Here is a 16,209-nt window from a genome sequence, read left to right as displayed (position 1 = left end):
TGCCGCTAACGCTGCTGCGGCTGCAGACTGGAGTTGAGCGTCTCGCACCACCTATAACAAAGAAAAAAGATGACAATAGACAATGCATAAATATAATAATATTTAATAAAGATGACATCGTAAAATAATAGTTTACCTTGTCTTTCTTTTCTTTCGCCTCCATAGTTTCAGCATCCATAGTTGATTTTGTATCTTCTTCAGTTTCTTTTAGTTCATCTTCCTTTTTAGTTATATCTAATTGACTTTGCTCAATTTCAGATTCTTTAGGTTTTTCTTGTTCCTCCTTTTTCATTTCCATAGAAGCTGTTGTTGCCGAATGTGGAGATGTGGCCACTGTTGCTGGAACGTTTCCAGTAGTTGAAGGTGGTGTTGTATCGTCCGGGGGTTCGGGTGGACCTGTTCCAGCTATACCTGATTGTGCTAGTCCTGCAGCTGGATCAAACTTACCTAAATAATTGAAAAATAATTATTATTTCAAGATATTACTCAAAGTTATTCAATACTCTGTTGCGATAAGAAAAGAATAGGAAAAGAATTAATTACCATCAGAGTTAGCACTAGCTTGAACATTCCTCAAGTGTTGATCTAATAAAGCTGCTGGTACTTGGTCCTTAATGGCTGCAAATTCTTCCATAGCAGCTTTAGCTGCACTTGCTGCAACTCTGGGATCAACGACCGAAGCCAAAAATGCTACAGTACTCATAACTGGATTGCCAGCTTTAGAAAATGGTACTGGTTGATAAGCTAATGGACCCAAGCCTTCCGGTCCACCTTCTTCTAAATATGGATCTTCTATTGGAAGTCGTAAGAAATGTAAGATACATTCATCCTGCGTTCTCGAACCAACATGTTCGCAAACTTTGTTCCAATCATCTTTGTGTAATTCTAGTCCTTCTAATAGTAAAAGCGTTTCTTGTTCTGTCCAATCGCGAGTAGCGCCAGCAGCTTGTTTGTTTTTCAAAACTGCTGGTTTTCTCGAATACTGATCGATTTTTAATCCAAAATTTGCCATCACACCAGCTGAGGCTTTCTCCTCTGTTCCCAAGCTGGATGACTTTTTTTCTAAATCGAGTAATGTCTTCGCAGCAGAAGGCTGTGGTGTCTTCGGAGGATTTGGATTAACGGGGGCTAAACCTGATGGAGTATCTGATAATACATGGAAATGTGACGTCGGAGGTGGTCCCATAGGTGTCGGTCTTGATTCTGCATCTACCTGGTAGTTAATAAGTCCCCATTGTTCCAAAAACGCATGCACACGCATAATTGCACAAACATCGCCTGCTAAGTTACGTCTACAAGCTGTCGATGTAATGTACTCTGTAGGATTTAATCTGTACGTGTCAATCATAAAATTTCTGTATGCAAGATAAATTTCCGGTGTTTTAGATTTATTTTTACCATTAAAAAACTCAGATAAAGCTCTCTTTTCTATAGTATGAATCGAATTATAATCAAACCAAGCAGAATAACTAGGGACAACTATATGATGTGTTTGTTCAGTAACATTATCTTCTGGTTCGTCTCCTTTATTTCCTTCTCCTCTTTCTTTGCTTGCGTCTCGTTCTTCCCTATCTTGAGTACTTTGAGAACTTCCCTTATCTCCTTCCATAGGTTCGTCTAAGTCTGCCATATTACCAGATTTGAGCGGCTGAAGCTCGTTGTCTTGTTTTTTACTGCCTGTTGTAGTCAAAGCAGTGCCGCTTGTTGGAATGTTACCTTGACCAGTTACAGGAGGATTTGTAGGAGTTGCAACTACTTCTACAATCCGAGGTTCTGCCGGTGGATCTTCCATTCCTTGGGTGAGATCATCTTCCTCTTCGCCGCCGCCGCGTGATTTTTTTGGAGCCGTAAGTGACGACGAAGACGAAGTACTCTGGACACCTGATGGCCCTCTTGCGCTTTTACGCTTTCCCGGTTTCGGTGATGGACTAGGAGATCGTTTCCGTTTTGGTTTTTTTGCTGAAGGCGGAGGATGAGATGGCTGAGCCATTAAATCTTCTACGGAAAGTCGGTATTTATGTATTTTTTTTTGACCATTTTCATCTATTTCATAATCTTCTTCGTTCATCCATTCGTTATATTGATCTAAATCTAACGCCCACGTTGCCGATACTTTGTATATCGATTTCATGTTTGTATTTGTAAGTGTGCCTTCTGGAAAATCCCAAGGAAGATCCAATGCAGTCCAAGAATCGTAACTATCTGGGAAATAATACCAATGAAGAAGAACAGATCTTTCTCGTCTCATGCAAGGCCGTGCATACTCTTCTTCCATAGGGTCAACCGGGGGGTAAATTATGTGTGTCGCATCTGCTTCATTTTCAACAATACTACCTTGATGTCGACGAACTGCTTCTTTTACTTTCGCAGCAGTTGATTTGTCTACATCAGGTCTAACATATACACTTGGTATAATCATACAACGATTTTGTACCAAGGCTCGTTCAGCTGCCATTAACATTTCCACTGTTCTGTCCATACGAGATCCTGACTAAAAAACAACATTTATTTGTATGTGTAAAGAATTGTTAAATTATGTTTATAATATCATACTTACCTTTCCAACAGGGAAGTCAAATCGACGCCACCCTTGTTCTTGCTTAAAACGATATGCTGTAGCAAGAATATGACATAGTCCACCTCCAGGTTTAAAATCTAGGAAACATTTCATCTGAAAATTTAATAAATGATTTGGTTAGTTTAAAAAAAGATACTTTCCATTGTATCAATCAATAAATACATACAGGAAGTCTTGTCATTGGAGGTTTTGAAACATTCTTTCCTAAATTATCTTCTTGAAATTGTAGTAATTGTACTATCAATGTAGCTAAGCTTTTATTAGTAGGAGGATCCGTTTGAACGTACTAAAAAGATATTTGAGAGAGGTATAAGGCAAATATCAAAAGATGTTCAAACAATTATATTTATATTCATTATATATATACACACAACATTCAATTAAGTTAGGTATATATAAATATCATATATATATACATTTATGTGTGATTCTACATATAATTTATAAAATAAAATAAAATATTCACATGCTACATTAATGAAAATGACATTTCTGTGCATAAAAGCAATATTTTATTAGAAAATAAATATAACAAATAGTTAATCTATATATGATATTAACCTTTATTATTATTTTTACTATTTACATTAATTCGAAAATAAAAATATAATCGTAGTAAATTACAGATGGAATAATAGAATAATTAAAAAGTAAAGTAAAAGATTGTTAATATAGCACATAAACTAGTAAGCAGTTGACCAAATACTTCGACGCCGGGCGTTTGGATGTACCTTTTTGCAGTTTTTCAAAAGCCATTGTTTAACTCCATCGAGTTGTGTAAGAATTTCTTGGGACTCAAAAAACTTCGTATTGGGTCCACCGTCCTTTTTAGGTCCTAACGCGAGCATCCTTTATGAAATATTAACTTAAAAAATTGTTGAACGCACTACAAGAAAGAACACCGCGTTTGTTGCAAACATGACACACCTCTGAAGTTGGTTCTAGCCATATTATTCCAATACAGGAATATTTCGATTTACGTTCGTGAATTTTTTCTTCAACATCAAATAGGCTTTTACAGTCTATAAATAAGTATTTCCTAATAAAAACTCAGAAATATATATTTGTTTTTCGTTACTTATAACCTTAACCGATCTGATAATATTTACTGTTAACCATGAACGAAGCAGATAGTGACTTTAAAGGTTGGTAGACATGCTCGTGTATACTCGGAATTATTCGATACGTATTTACAATTGCTCCCATACTTACATCTCATGTTTCCATCTCATAGTACTCTGACAGTACCAATTATAAATTAGAGCTAGGCTAGTTAAGAATCATATTAGATTTTTTTAATCGAATTAGATTATTCAATGTACTCAATAGATACATAATAATAATTATGTCTGATAAAGAAGATATAGACATAAATAAGAAGTTAGAAGATTTACTATTTGTCGAAGAAAATGCCCAATCCGTAGGTTACGAAGAAGGTTTTGAGGTTGGCAAAAAGCAATTGGAAAATGGGTTTCATTTTGGATATCACAGGGGTAGTTTGGTAGGTGCACAATTGGGATATTACAGTGGTATTTTGGAACAATATTTAACTACCAATAGATGTAATTCGGAGAAAGCTGTTTCCATTGCAAAAACACTTTTGCAGGATATTTATAATTTTCCTAAATTTAATGATGAGACGGTGGATATATTGAAAATTGTAGATAATATTAAATTTAAATATGCCAAGTTTTGTGCACTGACAAAAATATCTTCGTCATATCCAGAAGTGGATAAACTCGATTTTTAATTGTATGAGAATATATTTAAATAAATAAAGAGTGGAACAATATTGTAGAACTGTATCTGGGCTTCATAATATTTTTCATTTTTAACAATCATAATAAACATTGTTATTTGGACAGAATTTATACCATATTGTACCAAGTTTAAATGTGATAAATATTAAAATCATGTATGATAAACATTTCGATGAAATTATATATTTCATTAACACATATCATAAGTTGGCAAATTGTCATATAGTTGATTTTATTACTGAGAACTTATGGACAACATGTTTACCAGAAGCCTTAAGGTCAGAATTAGAGAAGAATGAACTCAGTTGGATTAGTTGGACAGAAAATGACAATTGTCCTACATTGAATAATTTTATAAAGTTAGCAAAATCTTTATCTTTGCAATCATGCTCTATAGAAACAAATTCAAAAGATTTTTTAAACACATTACCAGATATAAATAATCAGAAGAAATGTATGTGTGAAAATATTAAGATAGAATTTATAAATACAAAAAAGTTGCACGAGGTTGAATCCCTTGGAAACATTATTGGGGAAGTTGCTGCAAGAACAAATAATCTAGTAATAGATGCTGGTGCTGGAAAAGCATATCTGTCAACATTTTTAGCAGAGAATCATAAAGTTCCTGTTCTTGCAATAGATTCTTCACAATTATGTAGTAATGGAGCAATCTGTAGACAAAAAAAATTACGGAAGAAGCTGATACTCTCTCCAATGCTGGTAGTAACAATGTATTAAATTTTTATAAAATACTACATTTGAATACACGAACTACAAATAAATTGTACTTTGTTTTAGGTACGCTATGTAGTTGAAGAAATTAATGACAGAACCGATTATATAAAAATGATAAAAGAAAATTTTTCCGATTGGGATATAAATAAAAATCTTATATTAACTGGTTTACATACTTGTGGTTCTCTCACTGACTCAATTATTCGAACATTCTTAGCTACAAAAGACATTAATATTTTATGTATAGTTCCCTGTTGTTACCATTTGACAAATGAAACACTTAATAAAAAAATTAATTTTTCTAGAAATGCTAGAATGTTAGCCCAACAATCTGTTGAAAGAAGTACAAAAAACAAATCTGTATCTTCATCATTGTTCTACAGAGCAATATTACAAGTCATTTTTCATTCCTTGGGTATATTTGTTTTTATATTAATTCAGTTTGAATGTATTTCATATAGTATATACTATTGTTTTTCTTTTTTAATAGGTATTTATAATGCTAGAGTAGGTCGCGGCGGACCATCACACGATTTTCCAAGTTATGCTCAATGGGCATTTTCAAGACTTGGGGTAGATTTGGAGAAGGTATAACAATAACATTATTATAAATATTTTAGTCGAATATTTTTTTAAGAAAATTTTTGCATCCTTAGATACCATCACAAGAAGCACTGAGAAAAACGTTTCAACTTTATGCACATTTAATGGAGAAGTTTTACATATTTCAAATGTTAAGGATACATGTTGGTCTTGTATTAGAAGCAGCCATTATGTTGGATAGAATAATATTTTTACAGAACAGTAATCAGTGTTCTAAAATTGCGATACTGCGTTTATTTGATCCTATGTTATCTCCAAGACGTTATGGCATTATTGCAGTAAAATAGCGACAGAAAAGAAAGTTATAAACAAAGAAGTATACGACGCGAATACAGAAAACAATTTTATTATATTTGTTGTAAAGTTTTCTCATACATAGTACGATCGATTAAAAAATATTATATTCATCAGTAAAAAACTATTTGTTACGAGGTTTAATTATATTATTACAACCATACATCTTGTATCAATGAAAATTATGTGTCATCTGTTTCGGCAGATTGAAGGTAATCCATAACAGACGAAAATCCTTCTTCTTTTACAATAGGGGCTAAAATTCCAGTTGGGGGTAAACCACTTCTTGTTCTACATATACTGCAGTTACATAAACCACGGCAAGGTGGACAAACCCAATTCTGCAAAATTTTTGCACCAAAATAAATAATTATGAAACAAAAATAAAAAATAAATATATATATGTATAAATATATGGCATACAGGATCTTTTAATGCATCAACGGCACTTTCGCCATATCGTCCTTTTAAGCAAGGTCCACAAAATTGCCCTCTAAGTCCAATACATTCTCCCGAACGACATACAGTCTTTGTATCTAACGTTTTCTGCCTGCACTGATGACAGCATGTTCCATTAATTTTACAATACTGCTTCGAAGTACTTTTGGTTGCAATATTATCTAGCATTTCATCCGTAATTTCACTGACGGATGGTATGTTATTTGGGTCATAGGGAGCTCTGTTTACATTGTATATTCGCTTTTTAGTTATATCATACAAATCATCACTGCTCCCATCGTCACTGCTGATAGATCGTTGCTCTTCCTCTTCATCTACATCGCACACTCCCATCTTCATCAAATCGATCGATCGTTGAAATGGCTTCGCCCATGGAAATAGAACTTGGAGTTTAGGTTTATTGCTTTTAAGATCAATTATATCATTTTCTTTCTCTTCTTCTTCACATTGGGAGATATTCCTTGATCTACTTCTAGTATTATACTTCTTACGAAATTCGAGCTTTACATATTTCATTCTAACACGATCGTTCTTAGAATGAGAAATAGTTCTACGTCTTTTTTTAGGTGGTTCGTTTTCTGAATTCTCGGTACCATTGTGTATTTTTTTCAGTTCTTTTATATCGTTCGTTTGTTCTTTTAACTCTTTGAAAAATTCGGCAAACTGCAACGTTGAATACAAATAAACACACCGGATAATTATAGGTTAGAAATTTAAATCAAACAAAAGTACTTACGATAGCGTTTCTTTCGGCTATGTTTCTTTTTCGTAAATCGTCGTAATCATCGTTTTCGTCCATATTAAAAATTTAATCTTCAAGTAATGTATACTCACGATAATAGAATATTCTTTAGATAAAAGAATAGAATCAAAAACAAACACAATACTCGTGTTTAAATCGTTCCACTGACTCTAAAAACAATCATGGCGAATTGGACAGTTGGACTGTTTTGGCGGGTAAAACCGACAGGGCATCTATATAAGTATACGCTATAAGTTGCGAGAATTATATATATATGCATAGTGCATGTATTAATTGAAATATATTACATCAGAGAATTATTAGGAATTTGAGATTACTGAATTACGATTACGAACATATGTAAGAGCATACCATATATGTATTTTTAGCGTCTTCCACTCGAACACATTATAATCTATCTTTTATTAACAAATAATTGATGTTTCGAGAAAAAGGCATTTGTTGGATACATCGAGCAAGGGAGCAAGGACGAACATTTACGGTAATATGTACAACGTTATTGTATATTATGTACTAATCACATACTATCTGTAATGTTCAATTGTATATGTATCATCAATGTTTGCATTCAGTAGCTAGCAGGACAGAGTATTCGATAAACTACCGTTATCATACCAGACTATTGTACTATAACTAACTATAGTTGTATATAGTCATAAATATCTTTCCATCATTCATCGTTACTTAATTAAAAGCAAGAAGAAGGGTAAGTAATAGTTTTTAGTATCGTGTTTATCGTATATTGAAATGGTTTTTATTCATCATTCAGATTATACTATCTACTATAACATTCATAATGTAATTACTGTAATTATTGTATCGTTTGTAAAATATGATCGAAATATTACAGAATTGCTTTGTACCGAAACGAACTGCGATCCGATGTTAGTTGGTGAAAGTATATCAGCTTATCATATTTACTTTCGAATACAAATAGTCGAGAATTTTGGATTTGAACAAGACGAGCTGCTTTCATCGCTGATAGGCTGTATAATTATATCATTTTTCTTATCTCTGATACGAAGAGCTGGCGTGACGCGAGCGTACGTACGATGCGATGGAGAGAAACAGTAAGCCGCGCAACAAGACTAGCCACGTCAAGGTGTATCTTTTAGAATTTGACAATCTTGGAAAAACCTAACGCAAACTAATTGTTACAGATTAGAGAGCGAATGAAAGAGATAGGGAGGGAGGGTATTGGTTTGAAGCAGATTCGAGCACAGAAGGAAAAGTAGTTTCGAATAGTCGGTCGTTGTATTCATCGATTACTGGTAGCTACGCGTAGATCTCGCTAATACGGGCGATCACCGGTTCCTATAAAGGTAAAGATCTACCTATAATTCAAACAAACATTCCGTTGATAGCCTGTTTTGCCGCGCCGATAACACAATGCAATCGTGATAATTTTTCTGGCAAATATTAATATCCTTGCTGATAATGTTACCTTTTTTATTCTCTCATACTTAAGAAAAACCATACAGCTTGAAATCACCTTCTTAAGTGATTGTAGAGATTGTGTAGAGATGATAATGCGTGGCTGTTCGCGCGTCTGTTGTTAAATTCGTGTGTTTTTCGAGAATATGCAGTTTAATGCTATTCTACGTTGTTTTGTAATGTAAAAATCACAGGAGAAAAGCACGATAAATCACATTTCTTGTTTCTTGCAGAAGAGCAATTTCTAAATTCTGGACACACTGTTTTTTAATCCTGTATTACATAAATTATCTGTCTACTTAACTTTGAATGTATTTTTGGTCACGTTAAATTATCTTCGGAAATTAATTAAAAGATAATATGGATATAGTATATTTACATCAAAGACATAATTAAATATAATACAATATAATGTATTTGTCACGCATATATAATGTAAGGATAATTTTTGTTTTTCTACATACTTTCATATTAACTATTTTCATTAAGGGATTGTTCCTATTAACTCTGGCGCGATTCTCCAATTTTTTATGTCTCAATCCCGCTTCTGTTCCAATTGGAAAAACCTTTTAATTAATTACGAAAATATGCTATACGTTTTTGTCCTGATATATCTATGTACGTAACATCGATTTTTTTAAATCAAATTTTAGATTAACGCGAGATCTGGATTATACGGTTGTCCGTATAAAATATATAAACACGATGTTCAGAAAAGTCGGCGTGATATCTAAAAGAAAGGGATATCTTTTGAATCTGGTCAATCAGGTAATAAGCAGCATTAAATCCGATAGATGGTTTACCAAACAATATGCAAATGGGCTCGTAAATGACTCTTGTCAAATTCTTTAATTTTTTAAGCAACAACCGAGATTCACAACATGATAGAATCAGTATTATGAAAGTATAATCAGATCTATCATACGTCTGATAACTATAAAACCAGTAGACTCTGATTTATCGTAGAATGAAGATTAACCGCGTGGAGGAACGTAATCCTTATCATGGTTCCACAATTTCATGATTTAATCAGACAAAGCTTTTCTACGATATGATCACAGATACGCTTACAGCGATTAAGTAATTATGTAAAATGATGAATATTTTGTACAAAAGATCGAGACGTGTTGAACAGAAATTAAGGACATTCTTTTAAATTAAGCATTCTTCCACTTTTCTGAAAAAGGCGCAGACAAGCCTCGTTTTCGTTAGGAGCCCTTCAATTTTGCAAAATCGTCTACATTTTAACTCCGATCGCAGGCCGAGAAAAATCATCGAACTATAACGTCACAAGAAATTTTCGAACGCGAATCAAAATACGGTGCTCACAATTATCATCCGCTGCCTGTTGCGTTATGCAAAGCGGAAGGAGTTTTCATGTGGGACGTCGAAGGCAAACGTTACTATGATTTTCTGAGTGCCTACTCTGCCGTTAATCAAGGCCATTGCCATCCGAGAATTTACAAGGCTTTGGTCGAACAAGCGAAGGTTTTGACATTAACTTCGCGGGCTTTTTACTCGGATGCATTGGGAGAATTTGAAGAATATATTACGAAACTTTTCGGGTGAGTAAGACTACTGTGTGATTACATTCCTCTTGCCACTCCTTTTATTTGTTCATTTGCACCTTTTGTACAAGTTGTGATAATGCGTTCTCACATGCGTTTATACAACGTCTGTTCTCGCATCTGGCATCAGATAATCGACATATCTTCCTATAATATAGCGATTGTGGAAGGGGAACGAAAATGTAATGTGCGCTAGAATTCCAATTATATTGCCGCTCATAAATGTACGGAATGTTGATAGAAAATTGATAACGGACTGATGGTTAAAATTAATACATATTTATTATCTTTTCATCGAACCTGCAACTAATAAATTTTAAATATTCGTTTGAAAATTGACTGACGGTATATTAAAAAATCATCGATATATCTACTGGTCTCAAATATTACTGCTTAAATTAACCAGCACATAAATGAAGAAAAAGCCTTTCTTATCTGATATGTATTGTAGAAACAATTTAAATAGTTTGGAGATAGTAACATTTATAGATGACAATATCTCATTGTATATCCATTGATTATTATTCAAATGTCGTGTCATATCGTGTTTCTGTAATTAAATTATATCCTATCAAGAATAAGCAAATGTTCAGATACTTTTGACAGTGTATCTGAATTCCATTCATTAAAATGGAATTTTGTTTAATACCCCATCGAGCGAATTTTTACCGAACGAATCCACTTGTGCATCTGGATGTGAATACTTTCGAACACTTCGAACTACATCGAATACTTTCAAGCAGTATTATACCTATACGAATGAGTTCAGATAAATCAAGGTCTACTATATGTATGTCAGAAATGTCTACTAACATAGTAAAGTATAAATGAAATTTCGTTTCCCGTGTATCTTTAATAATCGATATCGTAAATGACGGAATGGAATATCAAATGTTCAGGTACGATAAATGGCTTCCGATGAACACAGGAGTAGAAGGTGGCGAAACCGCTTGTAAGCTGGCACGCAGATGGGGTTACGCGTGCAAAGGTATACCGCAGTATCAAGCGAAGATCGTTTTCGCGGAAGGCAATTTTTGGGGCAGAACGATGAGCGCGATATCCTCAAGCACGGATCCAACTAGTTACGGTGGATTCGGTCCATTTATGCCTGGATTCGAGCTCGTTCCATACGACGATCTTACGGCGCTTCAACAGGTTTTAGCCGATCCTCAGGTTTGTGCTTTCATGGTGGAACCTATTCAAGGCGAAGCTGGCGTCGTCGTACCGAAGGTATCGTAACTCTCGTTTAATTATCAAAAAATAAAATATTAATTGCACCATTCGGATCAATGTGATTTATACAGTAGAACCTCGCTTATTCGAACCGATCAGGATACGCGCTAATAATTTCGATTTATTATAACACGAAGATCGCAGGAAAGAATACGACAAATCACGTTTTTTATTTTACACGCGAGAGTAATCTTAAAATTCAGTACGTTGTTTTTTATTTGCTACTGGCACTAGAACAACTAGATATCGTTCCATTCGCTTCGTTATTTCGTTTCAAAATGTTGCTTATTATAATATTAAGAATCTTAATAACTGTCTTTATACAATTTCGTTAACTTGTATATTGTTTCTTAAGGATGGCTATCTGAAGGGTGTGAGAGAATTATGTACGAGGCATAACGTTTTATGGATCGCCGACGAGGTGCAAACTGGTTTGGCAAGGACAGGAAAACGATTGGCGGTAGATCACGAAAATGTAAAACCAGACATTTTGATTCTTGGAAAGGCTCTGTCCGGTGGTTTCTATCCAGTTTCTGGTGTATTCGCCAACGATTCTGTGATGTTAACTATAAAGCCTGGCGAACACGGCTCGACTTACGGTGGCAACCCTCTAGGATGTAGAGTCGCCCTTGAAGCGCTTCGCGTGCTCGAGGAAGAAAAACTAGCGGAAAATGCTGAAAGGCTCGGACATATTCTCAGGAACGAGCTTGGAAAATTACCAAAGGATGTGGTTACTCTTGTTCGTGGAAAGGGTCTACTTAACGCTATTGTTATCAAAAAAGACATCGATGCCATGGATGTATGCTTGAAATTGAAAGAGGAGGGTTTACTCGCGAAACCAACGCACGGTCATATAATCAGATTGGCACCGCCGTTGGTCATCACGGAATCGCAAATAAGAGAATGCGTCGATATCATTTCTCGAGTTATTTCTCGATACGTTAATTAACACCATACATTCTACGTACTTGGAAAATCCGCCTCGATCCCGTTTCCGTTCTAATTTCTGAAAGATGTTAATAAAGTCACATTTTATTCTTTTTCTCTTTCCTCATTTCATAGAAAGTAACAGTGAACTAACTTTCACCACTATGCGATCACTATTCTCAGCCGTCCACATAATTCAGATAGACTGCGGATCGACGAAGCTAAACACGGTAAAATCGAACCAAGAACATGTACCGAAAGCTGTCGAAGCTGTTATCTTCCGCATGCACCGCATGTACAGAGGAAAAAATATTGCCCGATTAGTTATATACTGGTTATTAATAGCTATACGTGATACGGTTCTATCCTGTACTGTCACGAGATCAGTGTTTGTTCCGACGCTTGTCAGACATCGAATACTGGCTCAAACTCGCGATAATATCGCGCTTGAACATTGTAGGTCAATATTGGCAATCGCTTGTTTTATGATACAGTCGCATTTGTCATACGTAATTAATTTCCTATCGGATGTCGACTCGAAAGACTTTAGAAAGAACGGCAAATAAACGGAAACGAAAAAGAATGCCACGACATATATTTTTTTATCAAATGATCCTCCTCTTATACAAACTTCGTAATCCTTGTTATTGGTAATTGTACGTATTATGAGTATAATTGTTGTTCTCGATTCGTTTCGCGCTTGCGAAAGAATCGTAAAACAAACGAGAGAATGAAGAGATGGTACGTTAGCGTTTATTATTTCTCACTAGAAGCGTGCAAGTACATTGCCATCCAGAAGTATACGGACAGTTTCAAATTATTGCAAATATATAAAATTTACGTTAATTTATTTTTTTACTAGAACTTATTCTAAACTCTTCGATCAAATTTTGATCTATGACCTTATCTCGGATAACCATATACAGTTAGTAGATATTGATTAAAACGATAGAAAATATTAAACAGTATAAATAAAAGAGCGATAATTGAAAGTGGATGAAAATTGTTCCTGCAGTGACGTCTGTTCAGTTTAGTTTAGTGACTTTAAAATTCAATGTTGGAATCGATCGAAACATGTTTGTAGCTACGTTCTAAAAGTTTATGTAGATTTTACGAGGTATCAACCATTCATTACTGATGAACTAAATCGATACAGATACATTCCTTGTCTGAATTTAAATTTAGCAGTACATTCGATCCCAGTTATGACAAAAGGCAAAGAATTAACAGTTGGGAGACGTTCTTTAATAACAGATTTACCACTCGACAGTAACGTGCATCTCCTCGGATACATCGTTTCACGATCAGATTATTGTGATATATGTTGTTTGCAGTTTCTCATTTGATTTAGCGTGGTGGCGCCGTAATAAACGATGCCCCTCATTATCAGATACGAGTTCTTCAGTTACGCTACAGCATTTATTCTAAATCCCACCGACATATGTATCAATTATATACAAAAACATCCCGAGTAAATAAGCAGTACACATCACCCCTACTCTTTCTTATTCTCCTGATATAAATGTAAGACAGCCTCTGAAATTAAACACAGTGGCAAGAGATTCTTTTCTTCGAACGATTCCACGAATCTAAATTAACTGCGGTACTATAATTCGAAATCTTTAAAATGCAGCCGATCACAAGATCACGAATCTTCGGTTTAACGAAAGAAGTAGAGCTGAAGAGATTCCTGAGTTCGCAAGAGTTGATTGATCGTGATAATATGTATGGTGGTAGACATTTTAAGCCACTTCCGGTAGTTCTTGCAAGAGGCGAAGGCGTTTATTTGTGGGACGTCGAAGGGAAACGATATCTCGATTTTTTGGCGGGTTTCTCAACAGTGAATCAAGGTCATTGTCATCCACGTTTGGTGAAAGTAATGAGAGAACAAGTGGGAAAGCTCGCTCACACGTCTAGAGCTTTTTATTCGGAGCCTCACGGTGCGCTAGGAGAATATCTGTCGAAGCTTCTGGGGTGGGACAAATTCTTGCCGATGAATACTGGTACGAAAAAAAAAAAAAAACGAAATACATTCAAAGATGGAGAAATTAGATAGAAAAGAACAGAAGGCGTGTTAAAAGTAACGAGCATCCGGACACTTTGATCGATTTATAGTAATTATACAGTATAGTAATCTGAATTTGACTAATGTGTACAAATCAATAATGAACTAATAGTTAGAAGCGATGTTTTCTATCTTTTTATAGAGTATATAACAGAGTATATACACTTAAGTAAGTTACTTATTAAAATACGTAACAATTATATCAATATGTAACAAATATATCAAAACGTGTTTCCTCAAAAGTAATCCTGTGTTCGGATACTTGCGTATACTTGTCAATGGAAAATCAGAAGTTAGAAGCGCAAAATACGTAGACGCGTCTATGTGTTGCATTACAGGAGTCGAAGCAGGTGATACTGCCATTAAGGTTGCTAGGCGTTGGGCTTACAGAGTAAAGAAGATACCTCCGGAACAAGCAACCGTGGTCTTCGCAAAAGGGAACTTCTGGGGACGTTCTATAGCCGCGCTGTCTGCATCTACGGATTCAAATTGTTACACCGATTTCGGACCTTACGTTCCTCGCTTCGACAAAGTACCGTACAACGACCTCAACGCTTTAGAAGAAAAATTTAAGCAGGATCCAACTGTTTGCGCGTACATGATGGAACCAATTCAAGGAGAAGCGGGTGTCATAATACCGAATGTATGTTATTTTCATCTTCCATCAGACTTGAATAGACAAATGGTCGAATAGATAACAGACAGATATAATACCCATTTTGGGTCGTATAGATCCGTGAAGAATAGTTTCAGTAATTGGAGTTCCATTTCTCGTCTTTCCAAATCCTAAACTTTCATTTCGATGTAGGATGGCTACTTGAAAGGTGTACGAGACCTGTGCAACAAATACAATGTGTTATGGATCGCTGACGAAGTACAAACTGGTTTATGCAGAACGGGCAAACGATTGGCGGTAGATCACGAAAATCAACGGCCGGATATTCTCGTGCTAGGAAAGGCATTGTCTGGCGGATTGTATCCTGTTTCCGGTATTTTAGCGGACGAACAGGTAAACATAACTGCAGTGGAAACAATAGCAGCACGTTATTGATCCTTTCAAGATCGAATTCTTATTTAACCCGTGAGAAAAATGGTTTTTCAATTAATTATTAGCAATAGAAACACATCTTTCTAATGTTACGTCAATCTAAGTCAAACCTGCTATTTCCTTAGATAATAATGTGCCTAGAAACTGGATCTCACGGTAGCACTTTCGGTGGAAGTCCGCTTGGTAACAGAGTCGCTATAGAAGCAGTTAAAATTTTAGAGGAAGAAAGTCTTGCGGAGAATGCGAGTAAGCTTGGGGAAATTCTACGGAAAGAATTAGGAAAACTTCCGAAAGACATAGCGGTAGAATTTAGAGGTCGAGGTTTATTGGCTGGTTTAGTAATTAATAAAGGTATTGACTCTCAAGTCCGCGATAATATCCTGCAATAATATATTGTACGTATACTTTGCTGCTTGTTACATTTTGTAATATCTTCCAGACTTCGCCGAAGGATGGGATATCTGTTTAAGATTGAAAGAAGCAGGCTTGCTGTCGAGACCTGCTCATGGTCAAATATTAAGGATATCGCCACCACTTACTATCACGAAAGAACAACTCGAAGAAGGTCTCGATATACTCACCACTGTCCTCAGAAATTACAAATAAATTAGTTATCGTTACACGGATAACTCTTCTATAATACGAGAGCTACCCTATAATACGAGGAAAATGTCGTGTTATAAAAATCGCATTATGCGAGACGCAAATTATACACAAAAAGTGAATTTATTTTCTAAAAATG

The 16,209-nt window shown here is 35.2% G+C and overlaps 5 protein-coding genes across 10 annotated transcripts in view; 3 read left to right on the top strand and 2 right to left on the bottom strand.

The window, feature by feature from the left end:
* The window catches only part of LOC100743097 (SWI/SNF complex subunit SMARCC2), a 5,583-nt gene extending 1,879 nt beyond the window's left edge, over nucleotides 1-3,704 (bottom strand). Inside the window, exons 1-6 of one of the 2 annotated variants that reach the window (XM_012381765.3) lie at nucleotides 3,310-3,704; nucleotides 2,745-2,864; nucleotides 2,558-2,671; nucleotides 544-2,491; nucleotides 137-447; nucleotides 1-51 (exon numbers count right to left, since the gene is read on the bottom strand). In XM_012381765.3, the coding sequence (XP_012237188.1) occupies nucleotides 1-51; nucleotides 137-447; nucleotides 544-2,491; nucleotides 2,558-2,671; nucleotides 2,745-2,864; nucleotides 3,310-3,426 (2,661 nt within the window). In that variant the 5' untranslated portion in view covers nucleotides 3,427-3,704. Of the gene's footprint in view, nucleotides 52-136; nucleotides 448-543; nucleotides 2,492-2,557; nucleotides 2,672-2,744; nucleotides 2,865-3,309 lie in introns of those variants that run through there. The other variant, XM_024365454.2, reaches the window with a different exon arrangement.
* LOC100742974 (cell division cycle-associated protein 7) overlaps nucleotides 1-7,413 on the bottom strand; it is a 14,301-nt gene extending 6,888 nt beyond the window's left edge. Inside the window, exons 1-3 of one of the 3 annotated variants that reach the window (XM_024365459.2) lie at nucleotides 7,166-7,399; nucleotides 6,394-7,092; nucleotides 6,135-6,311 (exon numbers count right to left, since the gene is read on the bottom strand). In XM_024365459.2, coding sequence (XP_024221227.1) covers nucleotides 6,153-6,311; nucleotides 6,394-7,092; nucleotides 7,166-7,228 — 921 coding nt within the window. In that variant the 5' untranslated portion in view covers nucleotides 7,229-7,399 and the 3' untranslated portion in view covers nucleotides 6,135-6,152. Of the gene's footprint in view, nucleotides 1-6,006; nucleotides 6,328-6,393; nucleotides 7,093-7,165 lie in introns of those variants that run through there. The other 2 variants (XM_024365458.2, XM_033319058.1) reach the window with 2 other exon arrangements.
* LOC105680326 lies at nucleotides 3,779-4,383 on the top strand. Its single transcript, XM_012381755.2, has one exon. The coding sequence runs from the start codon at nucleotides 3,924-3,926 to the stop codon at nucleotides 4,326-4,328; it is 405 nt and encodes a 134-aa protein (XP_012237178.1). The 5' UTR covers nucleotides 3,779-3,923; the 3' UTR covers nucleotides 4,329-4,383.
* On the top strand, nucleotides 4,461-6,104 carry LOC100742860 (methyltransferase-like protein 25). Its single transcript, XM_003486872.4, has 4 exons — nucleotides 4,461-5,058; nucleotides 5,137-5,488; nucleotides 5,564-5,661; nucleotides 5,730-6,104. The coding sequence occupies exons 1-4, from the start codon at nucleotides 4,492-4,494 to the stop codon at nucleotides 5,961-5,963; spliced, it is 1,251 nt and encodes a 416-aa protein (XP_003486920.1). The 5' UTR covers nucleotides 4,461-4,491; the 3' UTR covers nucleotides 5,964-6,104.
* A 140-nt stretch (nucleotides 7,414-7,553) lies between the features above and the next one.
* Nucleotides 7,554-16,095, top strand: LOC100742622 (ornithine aminotransferase, mitochondrial). 3 transcript variants are annotated; one of them, XM_003486870.4, is made up of 11 exons: nucleotides 7,554-7,673; nucleotides 8,043-8,514; nucleotides 9,280-9,394; nucleotides 9,887-10,191; nucleotides 11,094-11,424; nucleotides 11,783-12,166; nucleotides 13,988-14,357; nucleotides 14,758-15,062; nucleotides 15,228-15,428; nucleotides 15,593-15,818; nucleotides 15,907-16,095. In XM_003486870.4, exons 3-11 carry the CDS (start codon nucleotides 9,332-9,334, stop codon nucleotides 16,071-16,073), a joined length of 2,352 nt encoding a protein of 783 aa, XP_003486918.2. In that variant the 5' UTR covers nucleotides 7,554-7,673; nucleotides 8,043-8,514; nucleotides 9,280-9,331; the 3' UTR covers nucleotides 16,074-16,095. The 3 variants fall into 3 exon arrangements, with proteins under 3 accessions (XP_003486918.2, XP_012237176.1, XP_033174945.1); XM_033319054.1 differs by lacking the exons at nucleotides 14,758-15,062; nucleotides 15,228-15,428; nucleotides 15,593-15,818; nucleotides 15,907-16,095 and having other exon boundaries at nucleotides 7,562-7,673; nucleotides 8,043-8,262; nucleotides 8,353-8,514; nucleotides 11,783-14,360; XM_012381753.2 differs by lacking the exons at nucleotides 14,758-15,062; nucleotides 15,228-15,428; nucleotides 15,593-15,818; nucleotides 15,907-16,095 and having other exon boundaries at nucleotides 9,280-9,385; nucleotides 11,783-14,360.
* Nucleotides 16,096-16,209: the final 114 nt, after the last annotated feature.

Source organism: Bombus impatiens, unplaced genomic scaffold (genome assembly GCF_000188095.3).
Source record: "Bombus impatiens unplaced genomic scaffold, BIMP_2.2 scf_0135, whole genome shotgun sequence".
NCBI lineage: Eukaryota > Metazoa > Arthropoda > Insecta > Hymenoptera > Apidae > Bombus > Bombus impatiens.
The sequence above is the reverse complement of the archived record's forward strand: the minus strand, read 5'-3'. Positions and strand labels throughout refer to the sequence as shown.

What these genes read in the sequence shown, in the direction of transcription:
- LOC105680326 (XM_012381755.2), top strand. Translation starts at nt 3,924, where the DNA reads ATGTCTGATAAAGAAGATATAGACATAAATAAGAAGTTAGAAGATTTA.
- LOC100742860 (XM_003486872.4), top strand. Translation starts at nt 4,492, where the DNA reads ATGTATGATAAACATTTCGATGAAATTATATATTTCATTAACACATAT. An exon ending in TGATACTCTCTCCAATGCTG is followed by an intron (nt 5,059 to 5,136) that starts GTAGTAACAATG and finishes ACTTTGTTTTAG; the next exon opens with GTACGCTATGTAGTTGAAGA. An exon ending in TTGGGGTAGATTTGGAGAAG is followed by an intron (nt 5,662 to 5,729) that starts GTATAACAATAA and finishes TTGCATCCTTAG; the next exon opens with ATACCATCACAAGAAGCACT.
- LOC100742622 (XM_003486870.4), top strand. Translation starts at nt 9,332, where the DNA reads ATGTTCAGAAAAGTCGGCGTGATATCTAAAAGAAAGGGATATCTTTTG. An exon ending in CGGGTGTCATAATACCGAAT is followed by an intron (nt 15,063 to 15,227) that starts GTATGTTATTTT and finishes ATTTCGATGTAG; the next exon opens with GATGGCTACTTGAAAGGTGT. An exon ending in GTATTTTAGCGGACGAACAG is followed by an intron (nt 15,429 to 15,592) that starts GTAAACATAACT and finishes CTATTTCCTTAG; the next exon opens with ATAATAATGTGCCTAGAAAC.